Source organism: Anguilla anguilla, chromosome 13 (genome assembly GCF_013347855.1).
Source record: "Anguilla anguilla isolate fAngAng1 chromosome 13, fAngAng1.pri, whole genome shotgun sequence".
In the NCBI taxonomy this organism is placed as follows: Eukaryota; Metazoa; Chordata; class Actinopteri; order Anguilliformes; family Anguillidae; genus Anguilla; species Anguilla anguilla.
The window spans coordinates 27,941,958-27,961,066 of record NC_049213.1 but is presented as its reverse complement, the minus strand read 5'-3'; the positions used below and the strand labels follow the sequence as shown (position 1 = coordinate 27,961,066).

The 19,109-nt window shown below is 39.9% G+C and overlaps 1 protein-coding gene across 1 annotated transcript; it reads right to left on the bottom strand.

The window, feature by feature from the left end:
• Nucleotides 1-755: 755 nt before the first annotated feature.
• On the bottom strand, nt 756-18,593 carry gxylt2 (glucoside xylosyltransferase 2). Its single transcript, XM_035389533.1, has 7 exons — nt 18,142-18,593; nt 12,508-12,703; nt 9,023-9,154; nt 6,918-7,169; nt 6,433-6,556; nt 4,615-4,787; nt 756-3,319 (listed from the first exon to the last, which is right to left on the bottom strand). The coding sequence occupies exons 1-7, from the start codon at nt 18,411-18,413 to the stop codon at nt 3,140-3,142; spliced, it is 1,329 nt and encodes a 442-aa protein (XP_035245424.1). The 5' UTR covers nt 18,414-18,593; the 3' UTR covers nt 756-3,139.
• Nucleotides 18,594-19,109: the final 516 nt, after the last annotated feature.

The following is a 19,109-nucleotide window of genomic DNA, read 5'->3' as shown; positions in this document are numbered from 1 at the left end:
AATGATGCTGCCTGCAGCCCACAGCCACAGCACCACAGCCACTGGTGGATAGAAGGAGTTGCCCCTGTGTCAGTGTCGTATGAGTGACATTTGTCTCTGTACACTCACTGTCTTTGGCCATGAACAAACAGTGGAATTCAGACAGGAGAGAGCACAGCTGGCTGCACTGCCCCTGACTTGTCAGCAGCCATACCACCATGTGGGGCGATATAGCTCAGGAGGTAAGACCGATTGTCTGGCAGTCGGAGGGTTGCCGGTTCAAACCCCGCCCTGGGCATGTCGAAGTGTCCTTGAGCAAGACACCTAACCCCTAACCTCTAACTGCTCTGGCGAATGAGAGGCATCAATTGTAAAGCGCTTTGGATAAAAGCGCTATATAAATGCAGTCCATTTACCATGTAACCTGCTCTGCTGAATGGCTAAAGCTAAGCAAGTGTGGGCTTGGTTAGTACTGGGATGGGAAACCCCCTGGGAAAGATGGAAGTGGTGTTGGTCTGCCAGTGTCAACCATAATAGCCCCGATCAACAGAATTCTACAGAGAATAAGATACTGTAACTTCAGAGTTTAAATACGGTAAATACATCACAGTCAATGCAACCACAAATCTCTTGAATGACTTTTCAGCGAAAAAATGTTAATATTATGCATCTCCCTCATATTCATAAAATTTCAGTTAAAGCAGAAATAGAAAACTGATGTATGGACATTTAACATGCGTGCACTGTCCGCAGTGAAAAAATAAATGACTTCGATCAGTGTTTCATGTTCATTTATTACAAAGACTTCATGCAACAATATAGCAATGCAAATTTTTTTTTTTTTTTTTTTTTTTGCCAAAAATGTGAACAAAAGCAATCCTGACAGAAAGATAACATTCATTTGCTTTGGAAGTTTTTAACCTTAAGTGCATTTTCTTAATTTGAACAGAAAAAGTAAACATTGTAATATGGAAATACAATCAATCTGGAGAATAATGTCTTCAGTATCAAAGTTGACGAGATGATCACAGCGATGCTATACTTCTCCACCACAACTTCTCAACAGAAAAAGGTGTTTAGGTTTGAATATTCAAACATCCTTCCGATCGCTTTGCTGTACTCTTCAGTTATAAATATTTGTATCACATTTACATGTCAGGTGCATGTTCCAGCCCTCACAATTCTACTACAGAACTAATGTGTGTGTGTGCTCGGACTTCCAAATGTGAACTGTGAACATATACACAATACTTTGAAGTTATTACACATACCATAGCTTTAACAGGACAGGTTCTTTATCTGAGAGTCACAGAACCCCGGGTTTGCTTTCCTAGTATTTGGCCATATATTTTCTAAATTAAAGAATGCAGCTAATTCAGATGTACCAAAAATCAGAGCTGTGAATTCTGCTCCGACTGTGGTACTGTAAAATCCAAAAGCCAGGCATGATATAAAGTGCACAGATAAACTGTTTATTGGATAATGAATTTAAAAGTGTATATAATACTGTTACTCCATCTTTCACCGCACACCCCCTCCCACACCAGCACCAAAATCCACATTTACAGGGAGTATGCGATTTGTTCACTGAATTCTCATACTCATTAGGAGTCACTGCGATACTGTACCAGCCTGTGTCGCATGATAACACTTCTGATAGACTTAATGAAGCTTCATCACAATGGATGCCTCCGAAAGCTATACATGACTAATGCAGACATCAACTCTGTAGGACATAAAGACATCAATCACAGACTCCTTCAGGCAAAGAGGGGGCTCGTTTGAAACCTCTTAGTGAAAGTTCTGCTATGGATGCGTTGTGGCACACTGCTTAAATAACATCTGCAGGTTAAATCACTATGAGGCATCAATTCTGACATCATGGAGTTGGAGAAGAATATTTAAACAAGACCAGGTCAAAACCTAGTATATGGCTGGACCTAACATACGTGATCCAGCCGACCAATGGTGTAACTTCATAACTCGGCCGACCAATGGTGTAACTACATCTCTCACTCAGTCAGTCAGTCACAGACATCCGCTGTTGCGGTCCAGCCAAAAATACTGTTAGAACGCTGTGAAAGTAACAGATCGTTTAAAGAGATGATGACACAATTACTTGTATTTACTGTAGTATTATTAGCATTTCTTTACTTGACTATTTTTCTATGGTTTAGATCATCAGGGTCAATCAGAGATAGCATTACCTTTCTGAGCCCACTGCTGATCTGATTTTGGAAGTGAAAGTGATATCTGGGGTGTGTCACATGATGCCAAAATGTAAATGACAGGGCGAAATTCACATTCTGACAGCATAATGTGACAATCAACAATGTTTTTACATTGTTAGCAGTGCTCAGGTAAAGGAAACTATTCCTTTCCATATCTTTTGTTTACTTTAAAATGGCTCCTTTGTACTGAAAAATGTCCCCTTTGTTGAGTACATAATTGCCCATCCGTTGGGAGTGTTATCTCTTTGGCTGCCTTCGCCTTTTACTCAAAAAAGATACCAGCAATGGCTCTAAGAAATATTCATTTAAGATTTCACATACTCCATTTCACATTATTCCTTTTGAGCAGAGTTGTGAGTAATAGAAACTTATGTAACAACAGAGATGACCAGCACTGTAAAATGTTGCTTTAATGCAATATTATGTTGACTGTGAACATCAGGAACAGGCAAGTTGAAAAGCCATGTTAACGGCAAGTTTCTAGAAATGGTCATCGGCTCTCAAAAGTGGATTCATGTTCTTCCCGTTTATTTCCCTTGCTGTAGCCACTCCTTGTGGAGTGGTCTGTTGGCCAAAATGCTCAGCTTCTGCGTTGCATGTTATACTCTGGGAACCCATAATCTGGGTGTCAGGCCTCCTCCAGTATACACCCTGCAGATCCTTTCTGATGCTGAGGGATGGAGATCCATTCCATCCTTTCCAAGCCCCCAAACATGTACACATGGCCATGTTATCAGGATGCAGCCCGTCCACATCAGGAGCATTATTTCTTTACATTGCACATCCTCCTTGGAAAGATTCAGCTGTAATGTCACAGACCAAGAATTCATATTCCTTTCTGTTGGTACTCTGTATGCACCTCCCAGTTAAAATGCACAGAGAGAACATTTGAGATAAGTTTGTATTTTTTTCCCCCCATCCATAAAAAATTATTTGTGGGGCCGTTTCACACGAACGATCACTTTCTGCTCGTACAACGTCTTCATAGTCTTTTCCACTTGTTTGAGGAACACTTGGGGTATCCTGCCACACAATGTGTTGACAGTGTCCAGGAACTTCGTCTGGAGTGGATAGAACAAAGACTGGAATATGTTGTCATCAAAGGGATACTGAAAATAAGGAAAATATATTATAAATTAGCGTGTGGACTTTTGTTTTCAGTGCACAGCTTCAGATATGGTTCAGAGGCATGCATATACAGACAAACTAATAGACAAAGCCAGACTAAGATGAAAATGGTTGGGGTGTCCACGTGTGCTTTTACTGTATATATGCAGTATTACATTTCTCACTTGACCAGCAGATGGAGCTCTGTTCTGATGAGTCATAAACGAGTGGCAGGGTAGCGTGATGATTAGGGAACTGGGTTTGTAACTAAAACTTGTTCAAATGTTGTGGGTTCAATTCCCAGCTGGTTTGCTGCTGTTGTACCATTGAGCAAGGTATTTAATCTGAATTGCATCACTAAATATCCAGCTGTATACATGGATTGGATGTAGAAGTGTAATCCAAGTAAATTGATCTGGATAAAAGTGCACAGTAAAATTTTCAGTGTTAAATCAACTGCTCTGGTCCAGAGTAGGACCATAAAGTATGTACTCTGTTAAGAGCTGAATTAACGCTGAACTTTTTACTGTGTCTGCCAAATTTTTAAAAAATGTAATACATAACACCAGCACATTTTAGCCGCATCTGTAAAATTTCAGATTACAAAATGTAACAAAGAAAATCACACCTGATAGAAAACCATTCAGTCAAATTTTTATTGAGTGGTTTTATGATCTATTATGTCCGAAACAGTGCATTTGGAAAAAAGGAAACGATGCAGTAACAAAATACATAAGGCATGAAATTATTAATGAAACAGACAATGTCCAACTAATAGAAGCATCCCATAAGTTGCAGTAGACAGGGTTTGATTATGAATAAGGTGTGATAGTTTTCAGTATGACTGTGCACTAACTCAAAATGAACACAGTTTCTTCTCCTCCTGTGAATTGACTGCACTGCTATGGAATTGACCTCAAACCTGTTACACGCTGACCAGCTTGGGGGTCAAAATGTACTGAATATAAAACATTAAAAGTATATGTTTGAACCAGTACTGCATATAAACATATCCCTATTCCATAGGGAGTCCTTCTCACTCTTCAGATAAAAAGCAGGTCCTTAGGAAGGCCAAGGCAATTTTAGACCGTCCTGACCATCCCCTGCAGAAGGAGTTTGAGCTATTGCCCTCAGGCCACCATTTTAGGGTGCCTGTCATGGGGACTAAGAGGACTAAGAGATCCAAGGTCTCTATTGCAATCAACAAGCTCAATATGAAACAGCTCACGCTCATCATAGCTACTCTCTCTGCCCTCTCTACAATAAAGATTGATTGGCTGAAATACGGTTTACTCACATCATGTATCGCATCATACACTGCTTTGAAGGCAGGCTGCTTGTCATCGTGATATGCTCCTCGGTTGCCGTGAAGAATAGCCACGCCCTCTTCCTCCGCCCCCTTGCAGTTGCTGCCATACATGCAGTGGTCAGGCCTGTAGTTCCACTGGCACGGGAACGTATAGAGGCACTCTGGGATACAGGAAGACAAGCATAAATGAACTGCATCGTAACAGCACACATTATTACAGATACCAGTCACAGGCTGTCCTAACAGAGACAATACAGAAATGTAAAAAATGATGGCCACTTTCATGATGCAAGTTTAACATAACAATTAAGGTTAATCAAATTTAGTTCATTTCGGTTTAACACCTGGCTAACAATGCTTTGTTGCTTTGAGAATTGCACTAATGAAATGAGTGCATATTCAGCTACAACTGCTTTTGAACGGTTCCCTATGTTCCCCTCTCTCTTAGTGGGTACTTGCGGGAATATGTTTTTAATGACTTTTTTCCTATTACTGATGTTAGAACAACAATGCCCTTGCCAAATCCTGCTCTGCCTCTGAATATTTAATACCCATTTCTGCAGGCAACACCTGTGCCTGTATCTGTCACTGTAGGTGCAGAGTGTGAAAATACTCGCTCCCCTGGAGAAGTATGAAATTTCACCAACGCATTGATTTACTATTTTGGGTGAGTCATGTTTAAATTCAAAAGACTTCTCTCAGGAAATGCACAGACCTGCATATTCTATTCATCATCCATCATTCAAATAAATTAAAGGCAGTAAGTGCATCATCTTATACAGTTTCACTGGCCACCTGACCATGTCCCTCTTCTCTTTTCTGGTTAAAAGAGCAATCATCTGTGTAAGAGCACAGCCATTCTCCTCCTTGATGTCAATATAAAGATACTATTGAAGTCCAGTCACTTGGCAGCTAGCATAATCCATAGTGTGTCTGGGTATATCTATACTTATACAACATATACATGTATTATCACACCAAAGTTTGAAAGTCAATCTTCCACAGACGTGTCAGAGGAAGACACTTCATGTGTGGCTTATGAGATGGACTTGCAGGCACTAATTAACCAGTGGGGGTTTTTGTTGCGCAAAGACACTGCGCCCTGCATCCTGACTGACCGGACTGACTAAAACCATCCAATTACTGGCCAACACCAGAGGCAATTGTGCATCGTCCCATGGGGCTGCCAGCCACAGTCAGTGCTGACACAGTCCGGGATGGATATCTGACCGTGGGGCCCATCCATGCACTGTAATAGTGTCTTAACAGTAGCCCAAAACACAAATTTTACCTTTTCTTTTCCTTTTCGTTTTTTTTTTCCGTTTTGCTAGTAACTATCAACAGCAAACTGGTTATTGTTATGCTGCGTGCATATGTTAATTACATCATGCCCACTCTTCAACACTGGAGCATTTCTGTTAATTGGCAGGAAACACAAGCGTGAATTATATGCATTTGTGAGTTACCAGGGGGTGAGTTGATATGAAATTCCACTTACCGCTTGTTTGATTACTTGGATATTAACATAAACTAATGTATAAAAATGAGAGCCTGTTTAAAAAAAATAAGGCAAAAGTAATAACACTAAGCATTCTAATAAAGTATTCATATTAAGATCAATGCATTTTGAGTTCTGAACAACACTTATTCCCAATGTGTTTAAATTCCAGTGTACCTGCTGTGTTGAAATTTGCATACTGATCATTTCTTTTGCACACTTTGTCTAATGTTCACCAAAGCCCCTCTGTGTTTAAAAAACATCCTGGTGCTCCTTTTCAGTGCAACTCTTCACAGCATGTACCGTACCAGGGTTGAAGTGGAAGATGATGTTGAGAAGGTCCTGGTCACCCCAGGTGATGTGGTTTCTGTACTTTTGGTAGAGGGGGTGAAGGAGGTCCTCCCATGACAGGCCAGTAGAGATCATGTTGTTCTGCAAGATCAACAAGTGCTTTCAAATTCCACAAGTCACCCTTTAAATGGCATCACTCATTTTCTTTTAAATAGATGTTACTCTCCATTTCCAAATAGTAAAAATGTTATATTCAAAAGAATGTGATTATTAGGGACACCTCCTCAGAACTGTTTGGATCATCTGACCTTTAATAAAACACTAAGACTCAAACACCACACCTATTGCTCTGTAAGAAATAAGTCAGGGCATAATGACAGCTTTCAGTTATTTTAGAAGAACACATCATTTCTAAAGCTCCTGACTGGTCATCAGTCAGAGGAAAACAGAGGAACAGATGGCAGAACAGACAAGGACATGGCTAATGTTGGTGTCCACCCACCTTGAAGAGAGTGCTGCGTATCCGAGTGAGGTTCATTAGCATCACCCCCGAGTTTACCCCCGTCACCCCGTAGAAGGGGTGTCGCGCGAAGCGACTGTACCACCCGATCTTGGGTATCTCGTGCTCGGGCGCCATGGCGGCCAGCTGGGTGCTGTTGAACTCCTTCAGGAAGCTCCAGATGTCATCCAAGGGCCTCAGGAAGAGAACATCCGTGTCCACGTACAGGAGGGAGTCCACGTCCTTCAAGATCACCTGTTATCACAACAGGAGAGCATTCTGTTCTCTGCGCTTCAACCACAAACTTGGCTTTTGCTATATTTTTTAATAACTATTCTCAACAGCAGTGGCATTTCATATTAGGAATGTGTCAATGGGTTGTTGTGAAACAAACTGTGTTCAATGAAAGCAGTTTGTTATCTCAAAGTTAATGAATACACTGAATGAATTCAAACTGAAATTGAGAATCTAATTTGTGTGGCTCAAAACGTAGTAACAAATCAAAAAATGAAACAAAGAAAAATGTTCATAAAAGAAAAAAATAATCCAAAACATTAGAACAGAATGTAGAGGAACATAGCTCCTCTGGGATGACCTGCTGAAGACAACAAAAAAAAAAGTGCTGTGGTTCAAGCTGTGCCCTCCAGAATGCAGCTGTAATGTGGCCATCTGCTACTGCTACTAGCTCAGGCAACACAAATTAAGTACAAAATGAGTAAACTCACAACGATAAAACTGGTACTGGCATGACCGAGAGGAGGGAAAGGGTGGGGTAATATCGTATTAATATGCCAATTTAATGCTTTGCAGAGCCTTGACATAGTTCCTCTTTCTTGGAGAAAAAAAAGACAAAAATAATTGGGAAAAAAACAGGAGATAAATTCAAAATGACATCTCTTAATGAATGGCTCGCTAAGACTGTCAGTCTTGAATAAAAGCAATTTCATTTCTGACTCTACTTTGTGTGTTCTCTATTCCTATTTTATGCTCTGTGTGGGACAAGGTGTGCCATGCAAAAAAAAATTAAATTATATATATATATATATATATATATATATCCGATACGTGAATCTGGCTTGAGATTAAAAGGCTGTCACATAACCTCCAGAGCTAAGTTTTAAAACTAAAAACAATATGTGCAATATTTCCAAGAGGCATCCTCTTAAAAAGGGGCAAAAAGGCAACAATAACAAAATAGCCAGGGCTTAAATTCTCAGAGAAGCCATAATCCCCTCATGCGCCACGCTTGCTTTAGTGTCACAATGACTTAAGAAGCCTGTTATGCCATGTTCAAGTAGAAAAGAAACACATTTTAACATTCTATTTCCAGCTACATCTCCAGGAAGCACTCTCCCACTGTTTCAAGGTCTCCCTCTGAAGAATGATGACATAAAAACGAAGAACATATAATTGCAGGTGCTTCATGCATTTAATCCTCTACAAAACAGAAATGAAAAATAGGAGATACAATCAAGCATCAAAGTGATGAGATGGGGGGGGGGGGGGGGGGGGGGGGGGTTGGGTCTTGGGCATGTAGAGACATTATTCGTAATAAAGAAACAGATTGGCTTCCCTGACCAAAATTAAATTAAATCAGAATTTGTACCAAATTATTCTTACTTCTTCTGTTCTGTCTTCTGGTTGCTCAACCAGTTTGTATAAAAATGTCAAATAAGAAGCAGAAGAATTTTCTTTTGTCATTAAAAGATTACCCACAATCCCAGCAAATCGTTAAACATGCAGTTCCAAAATAGAGCAATAGGAAGAATAAATAAATGTTATGTGGGAGTGTTGTGGCCACATGCAATATCCCTAAAGCATTAGTTTGGAGCAGTTTCAAATTTGTAATCAAAATTTATCCTGAGCGGAGTACTTTTCCACCTTTCAGTATAAATCAAGATCCAGAAATTATGAAATAAATCACAAATTTTAAATAAATGCATGTAAATATGTAAATGCATAAATGCATTGAGAGAGAGAGGGAGAGAGAGGGAGGGATAAAGAAAAAAGAGAGAGTGAGAGAGAGAGAGAGAGAGAGAGAGAGAGAGAGAGCAAGCCCAGGAGACAGGCAGACTGACGTGGGCACTGCTTGACTGAGAGAGTCTTACTGGGAGAAAGAGCCTCTGGGCAGCACAAGGCTTGAAGAGCTTCTTCCACTCCTCAGCATTCCCCACTGAGAAGGTGATTGGATAAACACTATACTGAAACCTTGAGGAGACATGGCGGGGCCACTTGCTGAGCTGTAAGAACAAAAAAAAAAAGACTGTTATAGCTAAGGTTATTCCTTAGTTTCTTTTTTAACCTGTAGTTCCATCCTCCAGCCCCAGACATTAATACAAGTCTTTTGAAGCCAGCCTAGCAATCACATTAACCATGCCAATTAATCATTCAATCAATCTTTTATAGTATCACAAATATGTAATTAGAATGTTCTCTGCTGATGTAACAATCACTACTGGTAACTGAAAGCAGTGAAGTTCTAGAACACTGATTTAGAATTTTGAAGAAAAAAGAACAAGAAATCAACTCTTCAAAGGGTTAATAAAGGGGTGTGTAATCTTATCCACAAAGGGCCAGACAATGCCAGCTTTTGCTCTACAGCAGACCTACAACACCTGATTAAACTAATCAATAAATTATTAGTAAAGTCATGAATGCTAGAAATAGTAGGCATGGGCTATAATAATACTGAGATAGGTCAGAATGTAAACATTTTGGGCGGACACAGTGGCACAGTGGTTAGCACTGTTGCCTCACAGCAAGAAGGTTGTGGGTTTGAATCTCGGCTTGGGGCCTTGCTGTGTGGAGTTTGCATGTTCTCCCTGTGTTCGCGTGGGTTTACTCCGGGTACTCCAGTTTCCTCCCACACTCAAAGACATGCATGTTAGGTGCACTCCTGCAGTTGCCCTTGACCAAGGCACTGGCCTCAGAACTGGACCCCGGGCAATGCATTGTGGCTGCCCACTGATCCTAAGTGACTACGATGGGTCAAAATGCAGAGGACAGAATAACCCCACAGGGTTCAATAAAGTATATCTTATCTTTTATCGTATGGATGTATAGGACTGGGCAGCCCTGTTCAGGGATTTTCACCCTTGCGCCAGGTTCATTAAGTGGTCCTTGATAGCATATTTAGTCATGTTCTTTTGACTACTAACCACTGATTATTCCAGCTAGAGTACCTAGGGTGATGCAGGTTAAATGTTTCTCGGCCACATGTTCAAGAAAGAAGAGAACAATACATAGTAGTTATAAGTATAACTTATCTTCAACATGACTTCAAACAGAGCACGCTGTTACAATTCATCATCAACACTTTTCATCAACAGCAGAAATTCTTTCTTGCTTTGCAGTGAAGAGGTAATAAAGCTAATAAGATTCATCAAATATGATCCAGGCATACAGCTCTGAGGAAATAACGTAAAGACCACCCAGCCCCATTTAAAGCACAGTTCTGTACCTCAACATAAGAAGCACTCAAAATAGTACACAAAAGACTAGTAAGACTGGACCTGAACTATTAAACTTATAGAGTACGAAGAAAGATTAAATCACTTCATTTCCTCAGTCACAGGGAAAAAAATGGGGATGTGATATTATTTCAAAGGAATTAAATAACAGCAGGACTAGACTGCAGAAATTCTTTCAGGATGACATAGCCTATCTTCTAACTGCAGAAAAAGAGTGCTTTGGTGGGCATTTGCACTGTTACAAAAGGCTTTTTTCACACACAAACAGTTATTGATAAATATAGCCTAATTGTTTTCTAAGAGCAGGAGCTGAGACCATTAACAGGTTTGACACAGTTCTGATAGCATTCTATATAATAAAAAGATTAGGTTGAATGGTCTGTTCTCTCTACATCAAACATTTGTGTACACTTTTATAACTATTCATCAGCACTGGTTGAGAGATATCACACCATCATCAATAGTACCTCAGGTTTAGCATACGCCAAACACTTCATTAACACGGTCTCAAAAATAAAATAAACTGTCACAAAGTTGTTAAGAGTAATTTATAAATATTACTTCTTGAGACATGTAATTTTAGGAGAATATAACAATACAAATGTGTATTAACAAACCAGTATACAAATCTCAATACAGGTATGTTTTGGTTATATAAGAATTGAGGGAAGGGAGATGGGTGGGGTTCTTAGGATGGAGACATGGATTAATTTTATTTGTGTGTGTGCGTGTGTGCATGCCTCAGAACGCTCAAAACTACTTGTCATCATCCTCGCTGAAAATTACAGTAAAAACTATGTGCTGCATATTGTGCTGCTGTTCCCCATCTGCTGCAGTCTAGCACAAAAAAGAGATGGAAAACCCCACGATGGTGTGTGCTGGGGGAGGAGGCCCATTTCACCAGACGCCCCCTTAAAGCCTTCTCGCTGTAAGTGAAGCCCACAATTTTCTGCTCTGTTAAATGCTGAGCCCTCTGTAATTGCCTGTATTATTAAACTATTGGTCTCAGACAGAAACACCACAACACGTCGAGCTGGCAGAGTTGTTGCTGAGAATGAGAAAGATCAAAGCAGCTAGGCTACAGCTAACTTTCCTGCTATAGAACAGACTTATTCGTCTCCGAAGCGCACCATACAACACAAGCATCCTGGACATGTGCTCGCCGTCTGCTACGACTGAAAATAGACCATCATGCGCAACATCTGCTTCTGATTACAGGGCTTAGCTATCGCCTGTGCAGGTCTGCCGTTAGTTCAGCACAGAACCACAGCAGTCTTGCACGCAGTATTGTATGCTGCAGAAATAAAAATTGGTTTAAAGAATTGGATTAAAAAAATGGTAACAAAACAAAGCAAATCATAAATAATTTAACTCAAGTTAAAGTGCTGGTTATATTTTAAGATGTAAACATAAGGTACAGGACCTTCTGGGTCATACTTTTAATGACAAATGCTATGAACACATGATTCACAGCACTCCTGAACCTTCTGAAATTCTTGATTCAGAAAAATATATATGTCAAGGAGAAAATGCCTTCATAGCAATTAAACATGATGAAAACCCAAGTTCAAAGCACAAGTAACAAAAATATACTTGAAAAGAAAAATACACTGTCATGACAACTTCCCAGCGCTATGACATATAACTGTAAACAGTACCAATAGGCTGGTTGGTAGAATATTCATTTATAATCTGCACAGTGATTCAGGACCTTGTAGGACGCCTCACAGAACAAAAATAAAAAAAGCTCCAAGGTGATTTTGAAACTGCAGTTAGTAATTTAATGAAGCATGTCCTGGGGTAATTCATCAAGTGATAAAAAAATGTCAGAAACGCATGGGATGCCACAACCACAGGGACAAAGAAAAAAACATTTGTTTCAAACCACAACCTTAAGTGAATTTATTTATACATCTGAAACTACCTTTTAGTTTTTACACGATGGCTACAGAGCGAATGATAAAACGCATTGGCATACTCACTGGATCACAGAAAATGAACATGACTTATAGATAAAGGTAAAAACTGCAGAAGTGTCAATGCACTGACAAATCAACCTCACAGAAACCTGTCCCCTAAAGAGCGAGTGAACCCCATTGGGTTCCATTAATCACAGAACTCACCCCTTTCTGGAAAGGCGAGGCTAGGGCATCCTCGGTAAAAATGTGGAACTTAATCTTCTTCACGCTGAACAGGAGAGCAGATTTGATCAAGGTGAGCGTCTCGTCCAGCCGACTCCCACAGGCCACCACGGCCAGGTGCATCCAATCCTCCGACAGGGCACTCCCGGACACAGGACGTCCCGCCTCGTTCTTCTGCCTGCCGGAAAACAGGTGAACACGCGCTCGCTTGAGGTGCACGTGACAGGTAGGTACAAAAACAGGACAGTGAAGGTTGGCCCTGACCTGAGAGGAAGTCACCAACATGCAGTATCATGACACTGTCACCACAACAGCCTCAACAAGCCCATGAAAATAGCAATTCCATGTGAAGTAGAACTGAAAATGGCATGACCATTTCACATTATCTCAAAGGTTGGTACATGCAGTTTTTGTGGGAAAAAAAGCCAACAGTTCAGATTCATATTGTACAGTCCCCAGGAATTATTTAAGAAATCGCTAGTTTTTTTTTTTTTTTTTTTATCCACACAAAATGGCTAATATGCTGTCAGGAACTTGGTGTCTTATTACAGCTCTTGTGAACTGGTAATTTTTTTGGCACTTTATGTTTTTGTGAGAATCTGCATATTGAAATTTTTCAGAAATGTCAAAAATATGATAATGAATATTTATAAAGTCCCACCTTTTTTTGATTTCAGTTTTGATACAGCACTTCACAGGCTCAAAATGAAATTTGCTTACAGACATGGCAACTCGAAAATCCTAGCTGTTCCATTTCACATGAAATGACTCAGAACATGTCATCACAGAAAACAGCAACACACTGTACAGCATGAACTCCTCACTGCCACAGACTCCATCAGAAACATGAGCTGGCATGCCAGAGATACATTCCAGCCATCTCCCAGCACACTGGTGTCTGGCAGCAGATTAATGCACACACTCAGACACTTTAAAATGTTGCAGTCCATCATTTATTCTTCTTCCTTTCCACATCTCTTGTAGTCCTGAACCATACCCTGAGGATTTTGTTCTGTCATGCCGGAAGCCATGGGGTTTCTGTATCTGATGTGAGAATTGCTGCCACTGCAGCACATAGTGTGAATGCCTTTGAATTTGAGGGGCTGGAAGACTACACAAAAATGACAATGCAGCTATCTGTAAAAATTGAATGTCAATGTTGCAATAATGATATACAGCAAGTCATTTTTTATTTTCCTGTGGTTTGGTTTCATGACTCATTTTCTTTGTTCATGCAAATGCAAACCCTCACAAGTTGTACCTGGAGAGATTGTGTACACTCTGTACAACAGCTCTTTCTAAGTTTGTAAAGGAAATTACCCTTATTCTTTGGAGGGGAGCAGGCGCCCCTTCTTAGCAAAGGTATAAAAACACAGGGACACCCACAGAATTCCAAAGATATAAAGAATTGGTTTTTTTTTGTTTTTTTTTTACATAAAAGTCACTTTTTTATAAGATGAAACACAGTATCAGAGATGGGGAAAGTGGGCCAATCTTCACAGTGAACCAGTTTGTTTTTGATGCAAGGCTGAGAGACTCTGATTAGAATTGATGGGAAGGTCCAGAGAAACCTGTCATGGTAGAAGGCTTTGAAGGTCAGGATTTATAAACTACCACAGACAGACATTGACAACCATAGAAAATTGAGCCTGGTTGATAATTTGTAAGGAACGGTTATAGTCATGTCCCATGCGAGCAGAACTTAGATGACAGTTTCTGGCAAAAAAAAATAAAATCCCTTCAGTGGATTTGTTTCATTTCTTGGTGCAAATTCGACAGTTTCTTCATACTGTACAGCAATTACCTTTTTCCACAGGCAACATTTCTCCTCAATAGGGTTCTAATGTAAACAACACTTGTCACCTGAACAACACAACACAAAACAAGTGAACACAGACACAACTGTAAAACTCTAAGGAGCTTGTGGCATATATGCAAGGAGGAGTCTCTGTGAAATGCCTGGTCCCTCATTCAACAATTCTATAAAAGGTACGACAGGTTTAACCTGGCTATGATGAGTTACAAAAAGGGATTTAACTCATCACTAGCAGAAGAAAATGTGAATAAATGCATTATTTAATTACACCTACAAAAGGAGAGGAATTAATCACTGTACCTAAAAACATCTTTAGATATCAGGTACAACAAACTATCAAAATATTAAGTAACTAATTTCAGAAAATAATTAAGCAAAAACAATGCTTCTACAATCACGACTTTCAGAGGTGAGCCACAGGGCTGTGAGGACGTTTAGTCAGCCTGGGAGATTCGATCAAAGGTTCACCGTAATCAGAAAAGGCTGCAGCATTCATTCCTCATATGAAAATGCTCTCCATGCCCCATGGGCCGAACAGAGCCAGCCTGTTTAAACGAGCCCCGCAGTACAGATCATCTCCCACGGCAGGCTGCTTAACAGATTTTTCCAACTTGAAACTGTGGTCCTGTGTGCCAAGGGCACCTTTTTTTTTAACGCACTCTTGGCTTCGTGGCAGATAAAGCTAGTTACTGTAAACGAATTCCTTTGACGGGGCGTACAGGAGTAAATTCCTGAACCACCCCCGGGTGTATGGGTGAGTGGGGGAGATTTCAGACCGCTGCAGAGAGCCAGGCCTTCACTCATCCTGGATGACGCTTTAACAGCTTTACATAATGTGCCTGCAACGTAACGCTTCATGTGGCTTCAGACACATTATTCACCTGCATTGCAAATGCTGGACGAAAGGTGCTCTGTTTGTTTAAAGGTACGTTTGACGTGATGTAATGCTTAGAAAGCAACGGTTGGAAGGCTGCTTTGAAGAGTGGAAAGAAATTGTGGCTGAACTGACATTCTTGTGCGTTCATTTGTTTGTGTGTGTGTGTGTGTGGACAGACTATTCTGGACAATTTCAGTTTGTTGCTTTACTCTCATTTTGGCACATAAACACTCACCAGCTGCGAGAAAGACTTGGCGCAGCTACCTATATTTACCATCAAACCAGATTGAGCTGGAAATGAAAACCCTGCTAAATGTGCATAATCAGGACTGCATTCAGCAAATGTGGAGGCTTCCTTGTTTTGTGATGTACATACAGTCTGCAATAGCAGACAAACAATACACTGAATCAACATCGGAATCACAGATCAACAGAAAAAAAACGGCAATAATGCAACTCTTCATTACAGCAGTCAGAAATCTCCTACATCTAGCGTGAAATGACAGTACGGTTCATGCCTCTGTGACTGGTGGCACTCTGAAACCCAAAACAGTGAGGAAAATGACTCTGAGTGCAATATGACTATACCTGTCACATATAAAGCCTAACACCAAAACCTGCCAAATCCCCCTGCATCTCATTGCCATCTCATTCCACTTTTCAGGCATGTGTTTTTTTAGCACATTTTTTTTTTTTTTTTGATCCGTCTCTATGGATGGATCAAACAAACACTCTTACCCTGGCCACAGCTCAGCAGGCTCATATCTTTCTTCTGTGAAATGTTTGCCTTGGTTTTCATGTTAGATATGTTTCTTTTAGAATTTTGGATTGCTCAGTGGTCATTCTTCATTAGCTCTGGGCAGGGGCTCCCATGTGTTCTATTTGTGTAATCCAATACCAATGGCAATTCTGGTGAAATTATTCTTGCTTGCCAGAAGCAAAGTAACAGCTCATAAATGCTTGCAAGTGCAATTACCGATGCTGATAATCACCTGACACAAGTGGCAATCTGACGCATTATTTCAGCGCATACTCACTGGATTCAAGCAATATTTTCAGAAAACTCCATTCCGATTACTGGGGCAAAATAGAAGCAAAAACCATGCGGAGTGCTCAAGGCTGTATCTGCAGGAAGCACTGTTATCAAGCCAGAGAAAGACAAGTGCTCGGTATGACAAACACGTATTTCTGTTTATAGATGCCTGTGAAAGGCAGTCTTACAAGAGGATGTTATGGTGTCCACAAGAGACGATGAAAGGGAAGATGAGCAAAAAGATTGTGAGAAAATATAACCACCAAAAAAATGCAACCCTGACTCTCCTTTATTTCGTCCTTCTCCACAGATCTCAACCCAAGACCTCAGATGGCTGTGGACTGTGTTTTCTTAATCAGACAGTGTGTCGGGCAGACCTGTTTTGGTCATTGTTTTCCTCTCCCGGTGATGGGCTGTTCCAATTCATACTTTTATCAGCAGCGAGCAACTGCAGGTGGGCGTGAACACTGACAGAAGACTTATATTTGGTTTGTGGAGATAACAGCGGAAAATGCAGTCCAATTTTAGAAGCGGAAAATGGTGAATGGCAAAAAAAATAATTATAATACTGACTGTGTAAAAGGCAGAAAGACAAATGAGCTGATCGCAGCAGACGACACTCTACCATGAGCTCGGGCAGCTGTTGGGGGAGATATCTTAACCTTAAGCAAAGAAGCTCATTTGTATATGCATAAACGTTGACACGGTTGCTATCATATTTTAAACAGCAACTGTGACTTACCCTCTTCTCAGCAATCAAAAAGTGCCATGAGGGAATATGTAAATTTAATTAGCAAAACGGAGCAGTGATTCTATTCCTTTCGGCAGATCATGTGGCTCCTTAGGAATTAGCCTTAACTCATCTCAAGGTGACCTTAGTTCATCCCAACATGATAAATTAACTTTTGCAGCATAGTAGAACAATCCTTATCTGGGTGAAACAGAGATTAAGTAATTGCTCACAAATGTCTTTTTATCCATCTGACCTGCATGCTGATGCCAATAGACAAAGAAGGGGTGATATCCTTTATCTCACCATTCAGATACTAACATTTAAACGTGATGATAGGAGAGGAGCTTTTGTAATCAAATCACCAAGCCAATTATACAAACATTCTTACAAGAAAAAAATAATATTTGATTTACATAATGAGCCGTTCTAAATTATGATAACAAAATACTCGCATAACAAGGTTGAATCCAAAGCAATTTTTGGATTTAATCCATTCTATAGAAGGCTGAAGTGATGCCCTTGTTGATATTTGACTATCAATGCAATGCATCTATTTCAAATATGTATGTATGCATGTATGTACGTGTATAATATAATACACACACGCACATGCACACACTGTGGTTTGTTAAACAAGTCTCAATATAATTATATATGCAAATTGACCTGTAGTGGCTGCAGTTTACTTTCAATAGATCCTTGACAATTAGATGCACCTCTCTGTATGACCATAACTGAAGTAGTATCATGTCGACCTACATGGCTAGAAAGTGATTACAGGCAGACATATGCTGCAACTTCTTAAAAAGCAAATAACCATGTCTATGAATGCCTCCAAAATCATATCCAATTGAGTGGTAAATTAACAGCCATTTTCTAAAATAAATAAATAAATAAATAAATAAAGAAACATTTTTAATTATAATAGAAAACATAAGGATTTAATGTAATCATGCCGTTTGATAATAACAATATTTTTTTATTATTATTAGTATTATTACTATTGCTATCAATACTATTATTATTATTATGTCTCAAGAATTAGAACATATGTGACGACAAAAACAGAGGTTTGTAGTGCACAGAAAGAACAGTTTGAAGAAAATGCATCACATCATCAGCATTAGCAAGCAAGAACTGATGCGAAGATTTCTTACCTAAGCTTCGCATTTACAAAGCCTCCTCTGTGCGTTACTTTGCCTTCCCTTCGGTTCGGACGTGGCTGATTTTGTGAAAGGCGAGATAGTCGAGGTTTTTTTCCCAACTTCACGGAAACTATTTTTCCCAGTCCGGATGAAGGTGGAAAAGAGTTATCATTCGCAACTTCTTTCAAAGGCGGCTCGTCTGCAGCATTGCCCACTAAGAAGTACAAAAGTAGCAAAACTCCGAAGCATATAACGATCACCACAAACTTGCAATGAATTTTCATCGTGAAAAAGTGTCCTGGTTCCGTGAAAAGACGTCAGATTTTTCCTTCATGGCTGGGGATAGGAAATTAAAACCAGACTTGACATTTTATGATTTGTTCTCCCTAGTTGCATTGTGCAAAAGATGATACAGAGCGCAGCGCCACCGAACACATCCACACAAAATTACTCCAGGAGGAGGGCCTACTTGTTCTTACCGTAATATTTAGAAGAATGGTTACCTAAAAGGGATTTAAAAGACATGAGGACATCGTAAAAAAAGTTACACTTGTGATGCAAATGGTTTAGCAAAAAAATGAGCACATACATAACATTTCCCACGTGGGAGTTTTTAATAAATTAATTAATTCAAGAAAATTGGATGAAGTGAGTGGGTTTGTATACAATCATTCACGCTAAGTTCTAGACCCAAAATTCGTGTCTAAAAAACCGAGTTGGCTTACAAGGCATCCCAAAACCCAAGTTAGCCTGGCCATCACATGAATTTAGCTGTACGGATTCGTGAGTACTTTAATCCTAAAGCCACCCTCTGGCACCTAACAACATTCTGGAGACGGTGAATGAAATGTCTGGGTAAAGGATGTAGGTCTGCTGATTGTTTAGTACCATTGCTTTTGCTGTTTGCACAGCATGGCAAAATATTATTTTAGCGTAAAATATTATTTTGCTGAAATGAGGATCAGGACGAAGTTGTGCTA